This window comes from Mustela lutreola, chromosome X (assembly GCF_030435805.1).
Source record: "Mustela lutreola isolate mMusLut2 chromosome X, mMusLut2.pri, whole genome shotgun sequence".
NCBI lineage: Eukaryota > Metazoa > Chordata > Mammalia > Carnivora > Mustelidae > Mustela > Mustela lutreola.
In genome coordinates this window covers 12,867,791-12,892,547 of record NC_081308.1, presented here as the reverse complement: position 1 = coordinate 12,892,547, position 24,757 = coordinate 12,867,791, and the positions used below count along the sequence as shown (strand labels likewise).

The 24,757-nt window shown below is 43.4% G+C and overlaps 1 protein-coding gene across 2 annotated transcripts; it reads left to right on the top strand.

Annotated features, from left to right (window-relative positions):
• Positions 1–1,513: 1,513 nt before the first annotated feature.
• RBBP7 (RB binding protein 7, chromatin remodeling factor) lies at positions 1,514–24,188 on the top strand. Of its 2 annotated transcripts, none has more exons than XM_059158649.1 (12): positions 1,514–1,846; positions 2,697–2,841; positions 7,941–8,086; positions 11,336–11,482; positions 12,535–12,650; positions 16,196–16,356; positions 17,111–17,237; positions 17,358–17,435; positions 18,211–18,287; positions 20,398–20,455; positions 22,926–23,036; positions 23,732–24,188. In XM_059158649.1, exons 1-12 carry the CDS (start codon positions 1,831–1,833, stop codon positions 23,798–23,800), a joined length of 1,251 nt encoding a protein of 416 aa, XP_059014632.1. In that variant the 5' UTR covers positions 1,514–1,830; the 3' UTR covers positions 23,801–24,188. The 2 variants fall into 2 exon arrangements, with proteins under 2 accessions (XP_059014632.1, XP_059014631.1); XM_059158648.1 differs by having other exon boundaries at positions 1,515–1,846; positions 11,309–11,482.
• Positions 24,189–24,757: the final 569 nt, after the last annotated feature.

Genomic DNA, 24,757 nt, shown 5'->3' with positions numbered 1-24,757 from the left:
AAACTTTTATTGGAATACAGCCAGGTTCGTCCATATTGTCTGGGGTTGCTTTCTCACGGTAAGGTGGCAGAGCTGAGTAGTTGCTCCCAACGCCTAAAATATTTACTCTGGCCCCTTTCAGAAAAACGTTTGCCAACCAGTGTTCTAGAATACAAGAACTGTGCTATTTAAACACCTTCCAACCCTTGTCCCTCTCTAGCCCAGGCCTTTTATGCCCAGCCCTGCCCCAGCTTTAGCCCCTAACAAGATTCCTGGGCCTGACATGAAGGCAGAGTGTTATAATAATGAATTGTACCCTATTGGAAAGTAGAGACACCAGACAGTAAATTTCTACATAAAGTAATATTACTGGTTCTGCCACCGACTACAGTAACGTGTGTGTTTGTTTCCCGATCAGAAAAGTGGACATGACAGAGGCAACTGAACAATTTTGTCTGAGGATCACCACGGTCATTCTCATGAAAGCACTTGGAAAATACCAAAGCAGTGAACGTTCTGAATTGCTTTTGCAGGGAGAGTCCCTCTCCGAGTCTGGGTGTGCACTGAGGCTCCCTTTGCACGCAGGCATTTTGGCCACCTCCCCCCACCCGGTACCATCTCGCCCTTCGGGCCCTGCAGCCTCCTTTCTCTGCATTCCCACGCACTCCTCAGGGGCTACCAAATTCCAAGGTAGAGCTGCGCTCAAGCAAGCCATCCCTGGTCAGTTTAGGGCAGCTCTCCCCAGCTTCGCCATCGTGGAGTGGGGTCGCCCCAAACCCCTGCAGGTGACAAGAATGACTCAGCAGGGGTTCGGACTGGGGCAGAGACAAGAACGCTGGGGTAAGGACAAAATTCTCTGCAGTTCGAGAGGGCGCAAATCATTTTAAGGACCCAAATGTGCAAACAAACGAAAATGCAATTCAAGTCAGCTTTGAGCTGTCGGCGGCCTGTGCCAGTACAGGCCGCAGGTTTAGCCTAATAGGGAGGCCCGGCGGCTTCAGCAGCCAAAAGACGCTCGCGGCCTCTGTAAAAGGTTCCCTTCGCCTCCAACGAACCCCACCTTAGCTCGACCAGGCCCAAGGAGGGAAACCTTCCAGGGTGCACAGAACTGCATGCCCATGATTATCGGGGAGACTTTGAGGGCACAGTAATCTCTCGAGACTAGAAACCATTTTCCTCCCTCGCTCTGAGATTTTGCTTGGCTAAGCGGTGGCAGTCTCCCTGCCCCCCTCCTACCCCACCGCCACAGCCGCTGCAAGCAGCCACGCCCCGCGGCCCCGGGGCTTGCGGGCCCCCGCGCAGCCCGCACGCCGCGCCCCCATCCGCCCCACCCCCGCGCGCCCCCATCCGCCCCCGCGCCCGGCCCTGGGAGCGCTGGGCGAGTCCTCGCGCCTGCGCCTCGCCAACTTCCTGCCGCGGAACGCCCCGCCCACCCCCAGAAGCCCGCCTCCAAATGCCGCGTGAAACCTGCCGGACGCACCTCATTGGTTGAAACGACCGAGCCGTTGGCTCCCAGGCCCGCCTCTCCGCCGCCTCTCACTTTTCCCAGGGCGGATGCGCCTGCGCTCAGCTGCCTGGGCGGGCTGGGAGGCGCGGGTTGAAAAGTCTCGTTCCAAGTTTGGAGAGAGAGAGAAGAGCGCCTCAGACCTCGGTACCCGCGAGCGGGGAGGAGGCAGGAGAGAAAGACGCAGCGTTTGGGGAGCACCCAAGCTGTAAAACGGAGCTCACGCTTCGAGAGCTAGAAGAGTGTGACGCGCCAGGGCGAGGCAGGAGCGCCTGCGTTTGGTCTGCTGTTGGCTAGCGAGGGGAGTCCGAGGCGGCGGCGGCGAGGGGCGAACGACCCGACGCAAGATGGCGAGTAAAGAGAGTAAGAGGCCCTGCGGGGCGGCGCGCGCCGGGACCGCGGGGGGCGGCGGGCGCGCGAGGCCGCGGCACGCGCCGGCGAAAGGCGCGAATTGGCGTGAGGAGCAGGGGGCGGGGCCGGGCGCGAGGCTAGGCGCGCGCCTCGAGGGGCCTACTCGGGACGGGACCAAGGCGCGGAGGGCTCCGAGCACTTCCGGAGCCGGCCGCGGGGCCGCGGGGCCGCGGGTTGGGCCCCCTTCCCCCCCCTGCCCCCCCACCCTCCCTCCCCCCGCCTCCAGCGGCGGCGCTCCCTTCTGCGCCCTTGGCTCTCGGGCGGAGGCGGCCTCCGCCACCGGAAAGCGGACACGGCTGCTCCTTCCACGCGCGCGCGTCGATCGCTTCGGGGTCGCGGCCCTTGTCCGGGGGATTCTGGAACACGCCGGCCTATGGCTGCTGACGCTGGCTTCGTGGGAGCGGAGGCCGCTCCTGGTGGGGGATGGAGGGAGCGGGCCGAGGGGTTTCTGCTACACGTGGATTCGTCTCCCCGCGTGGGTCGTGGAGCCCCTGTACACACGGGTCGTCATCTTAGAACAGGTGCGAACAGCTGTAACTGGCGAAACAAAATCGTTGTCTGTGTAATTACCCAATTCTGTATGCGCAAGCGGTATTGATTTCTAAGTGCAAAAAATAAGCTTCCTGGTGTTAATAAATATTCTCTCCACGTTCTGGAAGAGTAGTTAGTTCGTGTCCAAATTAGAGGTAAATCTGAGTGGATTAGGTGTGGCCATCTCGAGGTGACCTCCAGTATCTGTGTACAGATTCTGACTTCGATTTTTCTCAGCCGCTTAATTGTATGGGCTTTCTCCAAATTTCAGTGTTTGAAGATACTGTGGAGGAGCGTGTCATCAATGAAGAATATAAAATCTGGAAGAAGAATACACCGTTTCTGTATGACCTGGTTATGACCCATGCTCTTCAGTGGCCGAGTCTTACCGTTCAGTGGCTTCCTGAAGTGACTAAGTAAGGGTTTTTGGCAACTTTTACTTTGCATAGATTTAACTATTGCCATGGATTCCTAGTTTCAGCATTTCACATATAGAACAGGAGTGTGTAATCAGTTTAGCCCTTGGATGAGGTAGCAGGTGATTTATATTTTCGAAAGTTAAGTGATTTATGGGATGGCTTCTGATATGTAGATGTGGGGCTAAAGTGCGATTAATGATATTTGTGGGACTCATCTGATATATTTGACATTTTTTTGGTTTAAATACAGAGCGGCATTTTGGGGGCCGCTGACCCCAAAGAAATCCAGCCGCTGGGGGCCGGATTTCTTTACAACTTTATTGAAAAATACGGTATACACGGGAAAGTGCACAAATTGTAAGCATATGGCTTGGTGGATTTTTACCAAGTGCGCATATCCATGTAATCAGCTACTCCAGTATGAATAGGTTTTAATTGGCAAAGGGGGGAATAATTTAGCAACGGTTCGCCAAAGAAAAGATGTTAGGCTAATAATGTGGAATACACTTTGAGGTTGTTGTTGGTCTTCGTAAGAGTGTTCTTTTCAGCCACTTCTGGAATTTCCCTGGTAATAATTTCTGGCATTATTGAACACTTAAAATAAGGCCTGGCACATCTGAAGTTTTTGTGTCCCCTTGTTTGGTTTAATACTCAAAAGTGTACTGTGATTACTTTTTATCATCCTTATGTTGTGGAAACTGGGGTGGAAACATTGAGTAAAATTCCCAAGATCACACATTCTGTAAGTGGTGGAAAGGGATTTTGAGCCCCCAAAACTGAGTATCCCCGAGTTGAGCCAAGCCCTGTATTAGATCACCTTTCTCATGCCCTTGCACTTTTTCTAGTAGGAACTTGGCCATATACTTTAAAACTATAAAATTGAGGTAATGTGAGTATATAATTCAATGAGCATTAACAAAATTAATCTAGGAAGGGGATTTTGAGACAAGTTATGGAAATAAGAGCAAGTTACTTTATATAAGGTTACTCCTTTAACGGACAGATTCTCCATATGCAAAGACCCTCTTCCATACAGGTAGGACTTCCATTGGGGTTCCCAAAATATCACAGTGTAGATACACAGATGTGGGAAGAGCAGCCAAGAAATATATGATGGAGACTTCTAAGCACTGACATAACCATTCTGAGCATCAAATACTAAAGGGTATTTGGGTTCTCAGCACCACTTAATTTTGACTCTTTGTGCATTCCTGTTAAGTAAATTAAAAGCTTTAACAGCTTAATTTACATTCTTTTAGACCTTTTTGACCTACCTTAACAGAAGAAAACAGTGGGGGTTGGTGGGACTCTGAGGTTAGAAACCAGAGTTTGAATCCTGCCCCCTGCTTCTTAGTAGCTAAATTAAGGCACATTGGTCACTATCTGCATCCAAGCTGTCTGATGTGTAAATGAAGGTGCTGGCGCTTCTTACTGCCTACTTTTGAGAGAATTAAATAAGATCCTGCACTGTTAAAGTGCTGGCATGGAGTAAGTATGCAGTAAGTGGTGACTGATGCTGATTTTCCCACCCCTTTGTATTCAGAAATAATTTATTAGAGTGTAATAGCTGTATTTCTCCATTTGGATTCCAATGAAAACTGCGTATTCAAGTCTTTTAAAAATGTTACTATGATATGTTTTGTGTAGCAGCTTTAAAGATGATAGATCTGTAAGTTCTTAGCCCAGATAATGCTTTTTTAAAGATTTTTATTTTTAAAAAAGATTTTATTTATTTATTTGATGGAGAGACAGTGAGAGAGGGAACACAAGCAGGGGGAGAGGGGGTAGCAGGCTTCCCACTCAGCAGGGAGCCCAGTGCGGGGCTCAATCCCAGGATCCTGGGATCATGACCTGAGCGGAAGGCAGACACTTAACAACTGAGCCACCCAGGCACCCCAAGATTTTTATTTTTAAATAAACTGTACACCGAACGTGGGGCCCCAATTTACAACTGAGATCAAGAGCTGCATGCTCCACCTACTGAGCCAGCAGCCTCCCCCCGCACCGTACTACTTTTATATTAACACTTAAGAACTTAAGAGAAAATACTCTAAATTGTGTACTCCATGGTGTTCTTTGCATGCAAAGAAGTGGGATCTGGTTGTGGGATGTGCAGTTGCTCTGGGAATGCAAGAAAATGCCAGGCAGCCTGCATTCTTGGATGTTGAGGATAGCTTTGTGGTGCTTTTGCAGGATTGTTTGGAATATGAAGGGACTTTGATTGTGTTTTGTTACTATATGGGACACTGGAAACGTTGGCTATTCTTACTCCCTGAGTCTTTGAGGAGCTAGATCCTAGTCAACCTCGTAAGGCCTGCCTTCTACCTACGTACTATATAGAGCATACTTCCTAATAATTACTTACAGTTTCTGAACTCTTGTCCTTTAAAAACCGAGTTAGGTAATTGTCCACATAGTGGGTTTGCCTTTAAAAATTTCTATTTAGGCATTTCTAAGATTTAATTTCATTATTCCATATATCTTTTATTGAATAATTTGCTATTAAACACATTGAGACTAAATCTCTACTTAAGAATCTTTGTAATCATTCAAATTCAGGTGGTACAAAGTGCATGGAGTGAAATATGTTTCCTTTTCATGTCCCCTATTCTCCTAGTTTTATTACCCAAAGCAGAGACCATCATCTTTGGCACTTTTTAAAACCCATCCACAAATAAGTACATATACATATTTCTCCTCCATCTTTTTTTTTTTTTAAGAGAGTATGTGCACATCAGCAGGAGGAGGGGCAGAGGGCAAGGGAGAGAGAGAAAGTTAAGCAGACTCCCTGCTGAGTGTGGGGCCAATATGGGGCTCAGTCCCAGGACCTGTGAGATCATAGCGGAAACCAAGAGTTGGACATTTAACCAACCGAGCCACTCAGGTGCCTCTCCTGTCCATCTTTTTTTTACAGTAGCAAGTTATTCGTTATTCACTTCACTTTACAGTTGGTAGTTTATATTAGAGACTTTCTTCTCAACATGCTTAGATAGGTACAATCTTTTGTTTTAAGGGCTCTGCAGAATTCCATTTATGAATTTATTATAATTTATGTCACCAGTTCTTTATTGATGGATATTTAGGTTGTTACCAATCTTTGCCACTAAGACAATGCTGAGAATAACCTTGTAATAATCTGAGCTTGTCAGGTGAATTTCTTAGCAGTGGAGTCCAAGTGAGCAAAGGATTCTGGCACTGAAAATGGACGAGGTCTTTTAACATTAGTGCTTCTGCAGCCTTAGGTTCATTCAGCATTGGAGGAAAACTTTGTAATATTGATTGGTTCAGGAAAATAGGTTTGTATTTTAATGATGGAGATGAAAGGATTTCCAGTTTAAAAAAAAAAAAAATCCTTATATGATTATTGTGTCAGGGAGTACGTGAATTGAATTTTAGAGTCAAGGAATTTTTCACAAACTCCAGTCCATGTTTGGACCATGGTCCTTAGAAAGGTGCTGTTTTTTTCTGTTTAAGCTCCTAAAAAGTCACTTCTTTTTATGTTAACCATAATACTGCTCTGCAGTGCCTCCTTTCTCTCAAGCATTCCTATTTCTCTTCAACTGATTCTAATGAGATGTGTTTAAGTTCCTTTTCATTTTGAGCTACAAAGATTTTGTTTTGTCTCAGTTCTCCCAAACTATATTGCTTAGAGCCTAGTTTTCTAAGTATGTCTTCTTTTTTTTTTTTTTCATTTAAAAATAAGTGGGTGTGTGCTTGTATATATTGCCCCCCCCCCATATAAGTGCATCTAAGAGGAAATTAACTGTTTTGGCAGCCATATCCTATTTTTGGCCACTGAACATATATTGACTAAGACTCATGCCTTTTTTCAAACAAGCTGCTATTGCTTAGCCATGGCTGCCTTACTCTGTTCTTGGACTTGTATTTATTGTTCTTTTTTTTTTTTTTTTTTTTTTTTTAAAGATTTTATTTATTTATTCGACAGAGAGAGATCACAAGTAGGCAGAGAGGAAGGCAGAGAGAGAGGAGGAAGCAGGCTCCCTGCTGAGCAGAGAGCCCGATGCGGGACTCGATCCCAGGACCCTGAGATCATGACCTGAGCCGAAGGCAGCGGCTTAACCCACTGAGCCACCCAGGCGCCCTATTTATTGTTCTTTTTATCATTAAGCCAAATCATGGTAAAATTTCATCTTGTATTTTTTTTTTAATTTTTTTTTTAATTTTTCTAAAGATTTTATTTATTTATTTGACAGAGAAATCACAAGTAGATGGAGAGGCAGACAGAGAGAGAGAGAGGGAAGCAGGCTCCCCGCTGAGCAGAGAGCCCAGTGCGGGACTCGATCCCAGGACCCTGAGATCATGACCTGAGCCGAAGGCAGCGGCTTAACCCACTGAGCCACCCAGGCGCCCTCATCTTGTATTTTTATTAGTTATTAGTAAATTATATTTGTAGAAGCAGTCCTCAACCCTTTTTTAAAATCCACTGAATGCTTTGTACAATTGAACTTTAGAAACCTAAGTAGCCTAATTTGTCTGGTGTTGGGGCCTAGAGTCTTAGGTTTTGGCCCTCTTCACTGAGGTGGGACCACAGAGCATAGGTGAAAATTGTTATTCTTGATAATACAAATGGGGAAACATTGTTAATAGATACAGATGTAAAAATCACTGTTTGGTCCACAGTGCCAAGGAGCATCAGTGGGTTCTTTAGCATCAAAATGAGTTCTATAGTACCAAGGTAACAAAGCAGCCCCCCCCCCGCCCCCCGCCATAAAATTGAGAAACCCATTTCATAGACATTGAACATTAATAATGAGTTTTCATGCCTTTTGCCCTCATAACCTGTTTTTCGGATGAAGAAACTGGGGCCCCCAGGAAGTTGTGATTTAAGGAATTGCATATAGTTAATTTTAGTTTGAGCCAGGATTTGAACCCAGTTTTTCTGGCTCAGTGCTTAAACTTTCCATTCTATCTTGTTGCCTCTTACTGGAAAATTTAGAAATGTCTAATTTCTTAAAATGGAAGATATTTTTTAGGTGAGAAGTCAATGATTATGAGTGTGGAGATTGGAGATGGACTGAATTTGTTAGCAACTGATTTCTTTAGGGTTAGTGTGACTTATTTTCTTTCCTAAACAGACCAGAAGGAAAGGATTATGCCCTTCATTGGCTAGTGCTGGGGACTCACACATCTGATGAGCAGAATCATCTCGTGGTTGCTCGAGTCCATATTCCGAACGATGATGCACAGTTTGATGCTTCCCACTGTGACAGTGAGAAGGGTGGTAGGTATACCGTATATTCCAGTATTGGTGTTTAAGGAAGTGTGCCTTCTTTTCTACTATGTTATTACAGTTTTCTATTAATATCTTTGGGCCCAGCAGTTTAACTTTTAGGAGTTTATCTCATAGAACTACTTGCTCACATGTGCACAAGGATTTCACAATAGCATTATTTGCAGGATTGAAAAATTAAGATGAGCCTGGCAACCCAGATGTTAGTTTATAGGAAATTGGTTAAACACATTATGGTATGTTTGAAATACTGTTCAGCAATTCCTAAGAATGCGATAAATTTGAAATTTCACACAGACTCACAATGAGGCAAATCTGTATGCCCTAGTATGGAAAGCTGTCCAGGATAAATTAACTCCTTTGTGTGATTGTAGTACCCATTTTGGTAAAAAGTAATAATATGTATTGGGTGTATATAGGAAAAAGTCAGAGGAGGCGTATGTACCAAATAGTTAACAGTGGCTTTTTTATGGAAGCTATTGATTTCCTGTTTCCCCTGTCAAACGTACATTCCCCTGATTTGGTCTTCCCACCATCACCCAAGGTTGGTCATTGTGCTGGAAGGACTCAGAAGACTCAGCAAATTATACGCATGGCTAAAGTTTGTTACAGTAAAGAATCCAGAGAACAAAAGCAGTGGGGGAAAGATATACATCAGGGAGTCTAGGGAGGTCTGGCACAAGGCTCCTCCAAGGCTGCACACGACCTGCTTTCTCTCTGGCAGCAAATAACAGGGACATGTGCAGAATCTCTCTCTTCTGCCCAGGGAAACCCATTTGAGTGTCAGCATCTGAGGCTCTGGTGGGGGGGTTGTTTTCACAGGCACGTCCTTCTGGCAGCCAGTTAAGACAACTGAAACTCAGGACCCCAGTAATGAAACCAGGTGCATGTCGTCAATCTTGTATCTGTGCAGAGCAACCCTGACAACCTGGTACAGCATGGTCCATTGCTCCAGGTGTACACCACAAAATCATCAATCCATCAGTGACGTTGAGAACATTCTGAGTTCCATGTTCCCAGGACTGAGGGTCATTCATGGTCCCAGTGTCCCCAGAACTGAAAGGGCTAAGCAACCAGACCTGTTGGGTTAGTGCTGTCTGCACAGCCCTAAAAGGTTTAATCTTAACATTTTAAGGAATTTACTTTAGTTTTTTTTTTCATATTGAAAATAAGACATTATAGCTAAAATCCTGCCACCCCATACCCCTTTCCTAACTTGCCTGCCTTTGAAGAATTTACCACTGTCCTGAAATTATTGTGCCATTTTTAACTGTTTGTATCTTTATTACTCATACAGTAGTAAATCTGTATAAAGGGTTTTTTTCCCACTTTTTTTCTTTGGGTACTGTTTTGTGTATGTATGTAAACCACGTAGATGTCCACCTCCTTTTAACTCCCATGTCTTGTTCCATTGTGCTTTAAACCTTACTTGATTCATTCTACCAGGGGGCAGTTGGACTGCCTCTGCTTGGTATTTTGTTCTTACAAATGGTGCTTCAGTGACCATCCTTGCCATGTCTCCTTGTACACATGTGGGAGAATTCATCTAGCGGAGTAGGATTGCTGAGTCCTATGGTGTATTCATTGTCAGCTTAAAATAGTCTAAAACAATTTTCCAAAATGATTTAATCCCTTTGCCACTGCCACAATTCACAGTCCGTTTCCCTACAATTTTATGCGTTATTTCTGTAAAAATCGTAATGAGAAATTTTCAGTGGATTTTAATCCTAAAGTATGTATTTATTGGACTTTTGGCTTCAGACTTAGTCTCTGTGCATAATTTATGGATGTATCAAGTTACCGAAGTCACTTGTTTTGTGTATTCCATTCCAACAAGTGCCTGAAATAATTTACAGTTAACACCTCTCTATTTTCAGTTGTGGTATTTTTTAATGGATAGTATTTTATCATTAAAATGGTGGTTTTTATTTTCGAACTTTTGAGTTTGAGAAAATAAGGCCCTGTGTTGAAAGTAAATCTTACTGGAAATCTGTTTTTTTGGAAGAGGAGAGCTGTTCAGGTTCTAAGTAAAGGAATTGGGGAACTTGAGTGTCTTTATGTTAGAAATGCTAGAGCCCTTGGAATCCACAGTGGAGGGTTGGGTGGTGGGATGAAAAGCAAAGTTGGGGCAGAGTTGGAGCAGAGTCTCAGGGTGAGTGGCAATCTTAGAAAGGCTGGGCCAGGTTTCTCCCACTGACACGATGGAAAGGGGACATGTTGAGAAGGAAAAAGGTGATTGTATATGGTTGTGTAGGCATAGCTGTGTGGACTGGTCTGTGATTTTCAGCCACACAGAAGAGTAAGCTACGTTTGCCACAGAGAAGAGTGGCTGAATGCCAGTATTAAACCATGGGAGCCAGTGTTCATTAAGCATTCCCGTATAGCAAGAGCTGGCTGAACCTGAGAAGTGGTTTGCTGCTTTCAGTTGGTTTTCTTTAGGACCCAGCCAGTCCGTTTTACTTGTTTCCTGCCTGGCTCCATCAGGCATTTGAGTTGTGTTCCCGAACCTGAGATCTGGGGGAACAGAAAAGGAACATGCGGAGAAGCGGCAATGTAGGTCAGGAAGAAATAACACAATTACGAGGTGAAACCTCCAAACTTTTTAAGCATCAGCAACTATTCCCGTTCCTAATCTTTGAACACAAAAAAGAAAATGCTTGTTTGCTGTTATGTGCTTAGATGTTCTCTACATGTACACTTTCTGTTATTATTTTGCTGCTTCTCAGAAGTTCCTTACGCTTTTTATATGACTTTGTTGCTTTTCCAAGGCCTTTTTAATAACTATTCAGCACCGTAGTCTCATTCACACACCAGCCCCCTCATTTGAGCTTTGGTACTCCGCTAGCAGTAGAATTCAGTACGCTAGTGGAACCAATATGTCTGTGTCTTAGGGTTGGGTGGGGGTTAGTTAGCATCGATTTCTGATTTTAGGAAACAATTACATCCTCTTTACAACTGAAAGAGGCCAGTTTTTAATTATTCTAAATCCAAGGTGAAACAACTAACTTGCATAAAATGGCTGTCAACATTTTCCAATTCAAATGGGCTTTGAGAATAAATTAATTCCAAGTGGCAAGTAAACCCAAATTTTTGTGTTCTCTAGTTAATTTGTGTTGTGTTTTGCCAGGTTAAAATTTGTTGGGTGGATTAAACTAAATGACTTCTGATTTTTAATCGTAAGTGTATGTGTTTATTTCTTTCTTCTCACATTAGAATTTGGTGGCTTTGGTTCTGTAACAGGAAAAATTGAATGTGAAATTAAAATTAACCATGAAGGAGAAGTAAACCGTGCTCGTTACATGCCACAGAATCCTCACATCATTGCTACCAAAACTCCATCTTCTGATGTGCTGGTTTTTGACTATACGAAGCACCCTGCTAAACCAGGTATGTAGTAATGAAATCAGGCCATCGGTTGAACATTTTTCTTGAAAAATAATTGCTGTGAGGTCGTTCAAACTAGTGTAATTTATAATTTTTAAAGGTTTAAAAATCTTCTTGGGGGTCCCATCACCACCCTCAAAATTCAGTTGATGTAACGAAAGGACCTCCCAGACAGGTTCTACTCCTGGCTAGGACTTACTATAGCAGAGGCTACAGAGCAAAAGCAGGAGGAAAAGATATGCAACAGGCAGAGTCCAGGGAGGTCAGGCACAGGCGTTTGAGTCCTTCCCCACTAGGGCCACGTAGAACACGCTTTTTCTCTAGCAGTAGACCGAAGGGGCATGTGATCAATGTCTCTGCTTAGGGAAGCCTGTTTGACTCTCAGGATCTAGTGTTTTTATAGAGGTCTGGTCACATAGGAACATGCTGCTCTATGACTAGCCATGGCAAGGGCAACTCAGAACCCCAGCAGTGAAGCCAGATACATCCTGAATCTTGCTGAACAACCCTGCAAGTCCTGACGAGCTGCTACGGCACGCCTCACTGCTCTGGGCACACACAGCTTCATCAGTCAGGGACATGAAGAATTTTGTGAGGGTCACATTCCTAGGGGTTGGCTAAGGGTCAGTCATGGTTGCGGGCTACCCTGGAGACATGCAGGGGCTGAGCAACCAGACCTGCTGTCTTAACTCTTTCCTCACAAAAGTGTTTGAAAAAAATTGATCCGGGGTGGAGCAGGTTGCCACTCCAATCTGAGGGCATAGTTGTAGGTTTCAGTGTTTTGCGTTGGAGCTAGTACTTGGTTTTGCAGAGGAACTAGTTACTTTATGGTCTTGAGACTTGGTTTGCATTGAGTATTTGAAATGAAGCGCAGAGAACAGCTTTTCAGAGTGGCTGTGGGTCAGACCAAGTCCCAAGTCATCGTTTGTATGTGACGCTTCTTCAAGCATTATCATGAATGTTACGGCTCATTCAGTGAGGACCGAGGATTGCTTTTACTACTTCTGATAAATAGAAAATCACTTCGTAGTTAATGTGTCTCTTTCCTTTTTTAGACCCAAGTGGAGAATGTAATCCTGATCTTAGGTTAAGAGGCCACCAAAAGGAAGGCTATGGTCTTTCCTGGAATTCGAACTTGAGTGGACATCTCCTAAGTGCATCAGACGATCATGTGAGAGACTTATTCTTTCTAATCTCATGTACTTAAAGACTGTCTTGGAGAGCTGTGCACTGAAGGAGCGCTGTGTAGTTGAAAGGTTTTCTAAGATAATACTCCTGATTATTGTGATAACGTTTTCACAGGATTTAGAGCAATGGTTATCAGACTGCCCTGTTGGAGCCTTGGGATTCCACAGAGCTCTTTTGAAGCAACCTTAGAATGGAGGGAAGGTGGGCAAAAGGTGTGCCATTATTTCCAAATGTATCTTTGTAATGGAAACTATGAAGTGTTTGTGAGACAGAAATTCCCTTTTAGTTTATTTTTTAAGTGTACAATTCATTGGGTTTTAGTATATTCACAAAGCTGTGCAGTCATCACTACTATCGGATCCTGAAACATTTTCAGCAAATGGCACAAAAAAGAAACTCCAGACCCCTTAAGCAATCCCCTCGCCACTGCCCCCAGCTCCTGACAACCACTGATTTACTTTCTATGTCAATAGATTTGTCTCCTGATAAATCATATAAATCATATGTGCTTTTTCCCTGTCTGGCTTCTTTTCACTTAGCATAAGTTTTTCAAGGTTCATCCATGTTGAAGCATAGGTCAATATGTCACTCCTGTATATGGCAGAATAATCCATTATATGGATGTGCTGGAATTGATTCATTCATCAGTTGATGGACATGTAGGTTGTTCCTGCTTGGGGCTCTTTGCTTTTCTTTTTCTTTTCTTTTCTTTTTTGTTTTAACATTTTGGGGCTATTTTGGCTGATGCTGCTATATGACCATTTTTGTATTAAGTTTTGTGTGGATGTAGGTTTTCATTTCTCTTGGGTAATTACGTAGGAATGGAAATACTGGGTCATATGGTAACTCTATGTTTAACTTTTTAAAAAACTGCCAAGCTTTTCCAAGGCAGCTGCAGCACTTCACAGTCCCACCAGTAATGTGTACTCCAGGGTACCAGTTTCTCTACTTCCTCGTCAGCACTTGTTGTTGTCTGTATTCTTTATTATAGCCATCCTGGTGAGGGTGAAATGGTTTACCTCCTTGTGGTGATGAGGACTAATGATGTTGCATATCTTTTTTATGTGTTTATCGGCTATTTATAGCTCTTCTTTGGGAAAATATGTATTCAAATCCCTTGTCCATTTTTAAATTTTGTGTTTTTTTTTATTGAGTTGTAAGAGTTCTTTATGTATTCTGGATACAAGTCCTTTATCAGGTAGGATTTCAGAAGATTTTCTCCCACTCTGTGGGTTGTCTTTTCGTTCTTGGTGATGTCCTCCAAAGCACAAAAGTTGAATTTTGAGTGTAGTTTATGTGTTTTATTTTATCACTTATGCTTTTGATACCGTGTCTAAGAAACCATTACATGATCCAACATCACAAAGATACTTACATCTACATTATCTTCTAAGAATTGCATACCTTTAGCTCTTACATTTAGGTCCTTTATTCATTTTGAGTTAATTTTTTTTATATGGTGTGAGGTAGGGGTTCAAGTTCATTCTCCACTTGTAGTTATTGTGTTTTTTCTAGCACCATTTGTTGGCAAGACTAACCTTTCCCTATTGAGTTATCCTGGCATCCTTAATACAAGTATTTTAACAAAAGTACCACACAAATGGAAAATGATCTTGTTAATTTATTGTAGATCAGTATTTGTAGCATTCTTTCCACCTACAGCTCCACACCTTCCTTCATGGATCCCATATTGTGAGTAAAACATGTTTGCTGTAACTCTAGCCCAGAGCTGAGAGTAGACTTCTGGAGCTTTTGAAAGCTCTTGTAACTTGGCCACAGGTTCTTTACCTTCTTTCTTCGTATATCCTCCTGCCTAGAACGGGGCCTGTTGCGTCACAGACCTTCTTTATATTTCTACTGGCCACGATTTCTGTTATGCTTTTTTTTAAAATACTGAAAGTAGGTAATTGGCCCAGTTAAGAATCTTTAGGTACAAGCAAGCAAAACCAACTCTGGCTGATACAAACAGAAAAGAAATTTATCAGAAGGACCTTGAGCAGCTCACAGAATTGCTGTGCTGTCTAGAAAATGGCCTACAACCTAGAGAAGAGGCTAGTGGATGTTACTCTCCGCTGTGTACACTCCCCACCCACCCCCCAACACACACTGGCAGTCATGAGAACAGATTTCCCTGTTGATGTTCGCAATTCAAAATCATGGCCAGACTGATGGAGCCAGCATCGTGTCCCAGCCACAGGAGAGGCTGGGAAGCAAGGGTCTCCCTTAGTTCTATGAAAGGAAGCTTTCTTCCACGTCCCTCAAAGTGGGCATGGTTGAGTCCCTAAAACAGGGAGGATGGGTTAAGCTCAGTTACTTAATTACTAGTGCATTCTGAAGACGCAGGGCTGGGAGTTGCTAGTTACAATAATAGCTGACGTTTTCCAAGGGCTCCGCATGTGCCAGGCATATTGCTAATCTTCCGGGATCCTTGTGAAATGAGCAGGGGAGGACGGCAAGAGCTCTACATGTTCCTTTTCTTCAGTGCTTGTAAATTGTGCATCTGAGTGTGTATCCACAAAGACTAAGGGTATGTGTATTATATAAAACTTCTTTTTGGTACTGGGTAAATAGCTATTACTGGGAAATAGCTTTGTTCTAGAGACTCGGATAAGAAAGTGATTTTCAAAGAGATGAACCCCATACCAGTGTCAGTGGAATTATTGCAGCAAATTTACTCTAATGGAATTGCCTTTTATTTTAAACCATGTGGATGATAATCATTGCCTTGTAGTTGGCAACATTTTTTCATAAAAACTTTCCTCTTAACTTTGTGATAATTGTCATTTGAAGCCTCAGGTTGCAGAGCCTACAGATTTGTGATCTTTGGGGCCTGGGGAAGGCCCATGGCCTCTCCTTGGGTTGTGCTGATGTTTTGAGGAGTGCACTGTGGGGATCTGTCCATAGGCCCTAAGCTTTGGCCTCTCAAAGTAGCCTAGTTGGGGTTTCTGGGTTATTCACCTGTCCCACTTCTTAATGTTTGTAGTGGTTTCTGCTATGAAGTCAAAGATTTATCCAAATATTTTTGCTGTTGAAGAAGCATGTTTTAGTTTTAATTTCTAATCTCCCAGCCCTGTGTGAATTTCTAGGACACAAATATCTGTTCAGTAGATACTGAATGTTGGGCTCTGTGTTTCATTGTGTAATCTAGATGAATTTTAGATACTTGATTGAAGATATGTCAGTAGAAACTCGAACCTAATCGTCTCTTGCCTACCATCATGCTCGGTTTCCCCATCCCCCTTACTGTACCCTTACCTTGCCCTCTGCATCTCAGATGATGAATGGTACAAGAATACACTCTTCTGTTTCAGAAGCTTCACTTTTATTTATGTTTCTTCTCGTGTTTATTTCTACCTTTTATATAGTTAGATAATTTTTTTAAGTTTATTTAAGAAATCTCTACACCCAGCACGGGGCTCGAACTCATGACCGTGAGATCAAGTGTCATGAGCTTTTCTGACTGAGCCAGCCATGTGCCCCTCGTTCAATAATTTTTTAATGAAGGTTGTTTATTTTTTCCTTCTTTAGACTGTCTGTCTGTGGGATATAAACGCAGGACCAAAGGAAGGCAAGATCGTGGATGCTAAAGCCATCTTCACTGGCCACTCGGCTGTTGTAGAGGATGTGGCCTGGCATCTGCTCCACGAGTCCTTATTTGGATCGGTTGCTGATGATCAGAAACTTATGATGTAAGGTGGAAGGTTCAGTGGGGTCTTGCTATGTAGGTGTCCTCAATGACCATCAGTGATTGTGGTGGCCTGTGGTTTGATTTACTAATTTTTTTAAAGTTACATACTGGCCTTAAAAACTTCACTGAGGTATAATTGACATACAAGAAACCATACACATGTAATGGCTTTTTTGTATAAAAGTTACTGTGGCATATGAGTAAACACCATTTTTTATTTGAAAAAAGAAAACATAAGTAAGTATGAAGAAACCTGCTTGGCAATGGCAAATGTCAAAATTGGGGTCGCAGTGACTTTGAAGATGAGGGCTAAGAATGATTCTATCAGGTCATGGCCACTGGGCTGCATTCAGCCACCTGTAATGTGTTTGATTTCATAAACTCCTATCTGAGGCAAATGTGACCAAGTAATAAGACTTGACAAGGCTAGGTTGTAGGTATCAAATTGTTAAATTGTTCTCTGTGTAGTAGTTGGTGTATGCTTGAAATAGTTGGTATTAAGACAGGAATCTAATAAACGAGTAACTGGAAATGATAGCCCTAATTTATTTTCTGTAGGTGTAGAATATGGCACGTAGTGGTTGGCAGTCCGAATTGGCAGCTCTGTACATGGTTGGGGTGTCCATGAAGGGGCAAGCGTAAGGGGCAGAAATGGGGGGGTGTGGAGTGGCGCGGACCCGGAAACAAGTGTGAGAAGCTGGGGAGGGGCAGGTGGCTTTGTCTTGTGCTGTGTGCCTTGTACCTTTGTGTTTTAGATGGGACACCAGGTCCAATACCACCTCCAAGCCAAGCCACCTGGTGGACGCGCACACTGCCGAGGTCAACTGCCTGTCGTTCAACCCCTATAGCGAGTTCATTCTTGCAACTGGCTCTGCAGATAAGGTTTCCAAGTTTTTGTGTATTTGGTGTTTATGAATCCAGTTGTCTTGTGCTAGTCAGATATTCTAAAACTCAATGTAAAGTGCAGAAATGAATTCCTTTTCATTTGTTATTTTTCTTCAGACTGTAGCTTTATGGGATCTGCGTAATTTAAAGTTAAAACTCCATACCTTTGAATCTCATAAAGATGAGATTTTCCAGGTACGTGGCAGTTTTCTATAGTCTCTGTCAGGTTTTTGGTAATTTCTGATGGGGGAAATTTAAAATCTTTTTGCTTTTATAGCAGGCATGCTTTTTTTTTTTTTTTAAGTTCCTCTTCTGTGTAGGTTAACTAGTGGGAAGTAACTTGGAGCTCTGTGAGATTATAACTTTAGAAGTCGAAAAAGTCTTGCAAAACAGGATCAGTTTAAAAAGTGAAATCCAAGGATTCTTTAGTTAAGGTATCCAGCATGGTAGGTCCTCTGGTGGGAAAAACAACAAACAACCTTGTATATCGTTTCAAGTGGTTTCAATTGCATAGGTTTTTTTTTTTTTTTTAAAGACTTTATTTATTTACAGATCACAAGTAGGCAGAGAGAGGGGGAAGCAGGCTCCCTGCTGTGCAGAGAACCCGATGTGGGGCTCGATCCTGGTACCCTGAGATCACAACCTGAGCCGAAGGCAGAGGCTTAACCCACTGACCACCCAGGCACCCCTCAATTGCATAGGTTTAAGATATACTTAATTGAAAAGTTGAAAAGCTTCTGGGGTAGTTAGGGGGCTGAGTAACTTTATGGGGATTCCTAGCTGAGCTCCCTTGTATTGGGGTGTGACCTTCAGGAAAGCAGGCTGAGGAGATGGGCCATTTAAGAGCACTTGAAAGGATAGGACAAGAAGAGGATAGAGAAACAGAAACTGGGAAGGTCTCAAGGATTAGAATAATACCCACAAACATAGGAACAGACGATACTTCACACTTTCCAATCTGTGTTGCTAGGTCCACTGGTCTCCACATAACGAAACTATTCTGGCTTCAAGTGGTACTGATCGCCGCCTGAACGTGTGGGATTTAAGGTAACTCCCAAGTCCGGTGACAAGAAACTGCATAAGTATGCCAATCTGACAGATGATGAAATTCATGAAGTCGAGAGTAGTTTGCAGATACCCATTTAATAAGCCAAAATTTTTTTTAAAATTTTACTTACTTACTTGACAGAGACACAGCGAGAGAGGGAACACAAGCAGGGGGAGTGGTAGAGGGAGAAGCAGGGAGCCGGATGCGGGACTCGATCCCAGGACCCTGAGATCATGACCTGACTCGAAGTCAGACTAATAAGCCAAATATTAAAGCAACTTTCAAGTGCCTTCCTGAAGAGTCTTGGTTCTGTAAAACAGAAGTGAATCAGGAAATGGAATGCAAAATGAATTTATATGATGAGAGTTTTTGTTGTTGGTATTCAGACATGAAGTTGGGGGCGTGTGTATGTCGTAACGATCGAAATAATTATATTGAAAACACTCTTGGCATAGAAAGGGGTACAGATGTTAGCTGTTTATGTCTCGTATGTGGGCTCTTAGTTTATGTCTCTTACCTGCACTCTTAGTGTTTCTATCATTTGCTCTTCTGTGCTTCCATTGTTTCATTTTGAGGACCTGAGCTCCTGCTGTGGTCTGTGTAGCTGCTGGGGATACACTTGGGCACGGAATAAGCACAGGCGGTGCTGTAAGCGAGCTTACATTCTTCTGGGGCTCAGCATAGAGTTCTTCCAATTTTGTAAAGTTCCTTGATCTCCGAGTCGCCATTCTAAGAATTTCAGACTCCTTTACTTTTCTTGAGCCTTTAGAGCCATTAATAAAGATGTTCAGTTATATAAACGTTCTTCTCAGATATCATTATCCTAAGTTTAAATCATTACCAAGAAATAACTTATTTAAAATCCTTATTTTAAATGTATTGCTTTGAAGTAGGCTAAGTTTTTAGTTTATTAAAACCAAGGCCGCTTTCATCACAGAGACCGCAGACCAGTTCTTCAGTGCACAGAACATAAAACACTGGAATAAAATACTTGTATTGGTAAAACTTCTGAACATCTAACGTTCTGTGTTTGTACAGAACAAACTCTAGCCATGATTGAATCTTGGAATGTAGAGAATCTTGAAAGCGGATATTTGAGTCTACACTATTTTATTTGAAAACAATTTTAGTAGTAAAAGTAGAAACTGAAAACTCTGAAATCAAGCAGCGGGCTTTGAAAGTCTGGATGCCCTGGCAGCTGAATTGTCCCTAGAGGTGCCAATAGTAAATTTGGAGGCTTAATTCTTAATTCTTTTATAAGTTGCGTAGTGTTAGAATTACATTACATTGGATAGAATTACAGATTAAAATAGTTCTGACCGGAGGATATACATCATTGTCTAGCAGTCCCATGTGTTTGGTTTAAATTTAATAGGAAGAAAGAGTATCACTTGGAAGGTTATGTATTTTGGTTGCTTTTTTAGCAGTTCTTACTAGCAAAGCCCACCTTGGGGCTAGATATCAAAGCTGATACTTGGTGTGTAACTTAAAGAGTGTTGGGGCTGCTGGCAGATTCGGCATGTTGAAGTTATTAGGCTTTTTTTCCTCTTTTCCTTGGCTTATATCTTTTTTTTTTTTAAGATTTTATTTATTTATTTGACAGAGAGAGATCACAAGTAGACGGAGAGGCAGGCAGAGAGAGAGGGGGAAGCAGGCTCCCTGCTGAGCAGAGAGCCCGATGTGGGGCTCGATCCCAGAACCCTGAGATCATGACCTGAGCCGAAGGCAGCGGCTTGACCCACTGAGCCACCCAGGCACCCTCCTTGGCTTATATCTTGAGTTTTACCTTTTAAATCCAGTGCAGCAAACAGCCACAGTTAAAAATAATGACTTTTATTTTTTTAAATAATGAATTTTAAATTAGTATTTATTATAAACAATTTCTGTGCTGCATCCTCAGTTATGAACAGCTTTTATCATTTCCAGAAGGTGAACATCCCACTGTCCCACCAGTAACTAAGACAGAAGTTGTCATTGGCAGTAGTGTAGAAATGTGGTCTCTAGAGTGTGCATTTTAAGATGCCTTTTGTGGGCTGATGCTGGTTTTGTGAACACTGATACCTTCTGCAAGAATTTCAGTATTGACAGCATTATGTTCTTTTTTGATAGCAAAATTGGAGAAGAACAATCAGCAGAAGACGCCGAAGATGGGCCTCCAGAACTCCTGGTATATATTGGCTTTCTTATGCAGGATGAAATGTCATGTGCAGATTGGACTGCCTGTCATTGATCCGTGAATCTGGAAAATGAGTCAGAACTCCAAATGCTAGCTCTTGGAGAGGATTTCAAATTGGTCTTAAAGGTTATTCTGACTGGGTTTTGACATTTATAGAAAATAGTAAATAGAGCACAGTAGGTTTTTATGAATATTTCACTAAGAACTATTTGGGCTCCTGGAAAATCATGAAATTTCTCACTAATTCCCATTTGTAGTATTTCTGAGGGGGTTTTTTTTTTGGGTGGGGGGCTCAGTATTGATACCGAATTAGCCAATACTTCACATTATCTAACAGTACAGAAATATTCCAGTGACTTGATTTTTAAGTTCCCTGCCCAGAAAATGACAGCATTCTGGATCTTGTTGGTGCCAAGTGTGTACCATCTCCCTCCTGCTCCTAACAATCAAGCGGCATCTTCTCGGCCCTTGAAGGTTTCTGTGGTGGGTTTGTCCTGTTCTCGTCCCTCCGGGTTCCGAGCTCTGCAGTGTGCGCGTCGGGTCCCCTTCCGTTGGGTGGGGCCGCACTTCGCGGCGGTTCCTCCTCACTCAGAATCCACGTTCGTGTCCGCCAGTCATTTAGCAGATGGTCATCCAGTCCACTGTAGCGTATTTCATTCCTAGGTCAGTACCAAGTCTTGGTACCCTTGGGCTTTGCCCACCGCTTTTAAAAGGTAAAGAAGGCCCTCAAAGGTGAGCCCCGCGTACAGGAGATGCTCACCGAAGCCCACGTGGCACAGACGCCCTGGATCCCCGCACTCCTTGCACAGTGCCACACCCCACAGCAGTGGCCAGAAAGGGACACAGGGTGTGATAACACAGACATGCCCGCATGTTCTATGCACTGCACGCTGATTAAAGAAGAGCATTTCTCAATAAATCCCCTAGACAGACGACAGCACCTGGACGGTGTATTCTCTGTTGAGTGACTTAGTCTGCAGAGTCTGTGCTGTGCTGCGTGGCTTCATAGTTCTAAAGTGTCTCTAGCCGAGGCGTTGCCGGCACCTGCTGTCATCCATCGTCCAGCCGTTGGTCCTTACTTTACTTTGGTAAAAACTTGGAGATGGAACTCACATACCATACAGTTCACCTGTTGAAGGGATAGGATTCAGTGGTTTTTAGTGTGCTCACAGAATTCTCCAACTGCCGCCACAAGTCAGAACGTTTCCTTCCCCTGAGGAAGGAGCGCTGCTCTGGAGTACCTCCCAGTCCGCTCCTCTCCTCGGGCCCTGGCAGCCAGCGGTCCGCTTTGTGTCTGGATCGGCCTAGCTAGCTCTGTCGAAGTGTGAGAGGAGGTGCTCTCTGTGACTGATTCTTTGGCTTGGCGTGCTCTCAAAGTTTCCAGCTATTTGGGGGTACCTTGTATAGTAGGATTCTTTAACAGACCACTCAACAGTGGTCCTTGAGGAAATCCACTGGGATTTTGCTCCTTTCACAGGAGAGCTTGAAATCAAGGGACACCTAACTTGTGGCAAACTGGATGCTGACCGTAATTTTAGTCCAACAGTGTCTTGATTTGAGGACTCTGCACATCCCAAGCCTGTGGTCTTAACGTATTTTCTCTCAGCGCCCCCTTAACACAATTCTGAAAAGCCGTTTTTCTCCTGTCATTTTTAAACTGAAAAAAATGATTAGGTAGAACAGTTACCTTGCATGTGACCTAATTGTCAACCTGAGTCAAATTAGACTTCGTTAGGAAATGTGACTTCGGTCCAAGACTGTGCATTCATATTGTCCCCGTGAGAATGGTTCCTTCTGATTCTTAATTCTGAGGTAAGGGAGGTCCAGTGCTTTCCCATGAGGCTGTGTCTTGTAGGGAGGGAGTCTCTGCTGCCTTCATCATTGTACAGCAAGCCCTCTGCTTAGCCTTTGGGGGGCTTTGCTTTTGGACCCTGGGGGTTGGTTGGTTTTTTAAATCCCTGCCGGGAGTGGTGTCCCTTGGGGAGATGGAGGGTGGCTGGGCGGTGTGTGGGCTCCTCGGGTGGGCCAGTTTGGAGAGGCTGTAACAGAACTTTAAGGAGATTTATTGTCTTAACTGTTTGTACCGAAGTACGTATATTTGATAATGAGGCTGAATTAATGTTAAGTGTATTAGGTACAGAAATGGCATTGTGGTTGTGTAGGAAGATGTCCTCACTTTTGGGTGATGTGGGGTGAAGTACTTGGGGGGGGGGTTAGTTAGGTATGTTTGTGTGAGAAAAACGCACCCGTGCACATACTTGTATCGGGAGTGTAGGCAAAGGGGAGCCAGGCGTTGCTGTACTGTCCCATCTTTCTTGAGGGTTTGGAAACTTGCAGAGGCAGCAGGGGGTGGATTACGAAGCCTGTAAACCCCTCCCTTAAACCTCAGTTGCAAGATTGATGCTCTGAAAACTAAGATATGAAACAGGCTTTTTAAAATTCTTATTTTTCTTATTAACAGTTTATTCATGGAGGACACACCGCCAAGATATCAGATTTTAGTTGGAACCCCAATGAGCCTTGGGTCATCTGCTCGGTGTCTGAGGATAACATCATGCAGATATGGCAAATGGTGAGCTAAAGTGTTTATTTTTCCTGAACGAAGAGACATTCACTCAAAGTGTTTCTATTACAGAATTGTTGCTTTTCTAAATTTGGTGCAATATGCACAATCTTAAAAGACCTTTCTCCATTTTAACAAGTCTTAAGTTCGGTATGCACCTGTCAGGTCAGGAGAAATCTGTGTCTGCACACAGACGGGGACACGGCCTCTGTTCCGCTTTGCATGATGTCGTACGCTTCGTCCGCTGGGCTCTTGGCGTCACTGCTGTAGGTCCGGGGTCTGCTCCGTCACGGGCATGAAGGATACAGGAGCAAAGCATCCACGAGTCCTCGGAAGCGGAGTACTGAGCACCTAGTGTTTCTGAGGTGGTGTTAACCCTCTCATTAACCCGCAGGGCCGGTGCTTCATCTCAGAGATGCTTGAAATGCTTTTGGAAAACACTTTTTACTACAGAAAGTAGTAGCATGTAGGCAGCTTGGTGGCTTAGGTGGGCTCCTCTGCCAAATGAGAACCCTGGCCCTGGGTTTTCCTCATTCAAGTCTGGGGGGAAAACTACTAAGTAAATTACTCTAAAAATGTCCAACACAGAAACACGCTGACCAGTGAATCCTAAAATCTAGACAGAATTAAATGCTGATTTCAGGAGGTTTTGTAAAAAACCATGGGGAGTTTTACCTATGCATTTATTTGGTTGTCCTCTCCAGGCTGAAAATATTTACAATGATGAAGAGTCAGATGTCACAACATCGGAACTGGAGGGGCAAGGATCTTAAAACCCAAAGTACAAGAAATGTTTCTGTTGAATGTAATGCTACATGAATGCTTGGTTTATCAAGCGCCGAAAAGGCATTGTATAGTAGGAAATGTAAGTGGGTTGGCATATGGCGTTCTTTACCTTCTCTGATTCTAGCACTTTCAAGTGAGCTATTGCGTACTGTATCATATTGTAGCTTTTAGGGAAGAAAGGAATGTTGTTTAAGAAAGAACATCACTGTTGTTTTAAATACAAGTAGCAGGGTACTGCCTTTGATTCAACTATTTTAAGTCCTTGTTTTCTCAAACTAAGTGCTTGCTGTTCCCAAATATGCAAGAATAACTTTTACACTTTTTCCCTCCCAACACTTGTTGATTGGCTTTGCAGAAATAAAGTTTTAAAATAAATTTGGTTTTGTTTTCTTAGAACCCGGGTAGGAGAGTATGAATGTGTTGTCCATGTGCGTCCCTTCCTGTGAGAAAACTGGTACGCGTGGGTGTGCGGAATTACTTTGCGGGATACGTTGAGTGTCCTGATCCAGAGATTGGGTAAGAAGTTAGACCTGTACACACGGACCTACTGTAACTTCTACACCGCCCCCCCCCCCCCAAGAAAGCTCGCTGGCGTACACAGCAGGGGTCAGCGTCAGCCTAGGGGATATACCAGGTTGGCCCTAAATCCTGTTTCGCAGGAGCTGCCACCTAGTGATGGTTTTTAATTTTAACAGATCAAAAATCGACAATGACGACCTTGTAGCCCATTAAGTCTAAAATAATTACAGTCAAATATAAGAGGGGCCAGCCAACTTTTAAGTTAATGTGCTTAAATACTTTTGGCTCATCTTCAAATAAAATCGTTCCCTATATGCCTCTATAATGTACCGAATCCTCTTGCTATTTAAGTAGGTGCACCCTGAAATGTGCGAGGAGCAGCTAAGACTTGTGGAAATGCAGGGTTGGCTTTTTTCCTTTTTTTT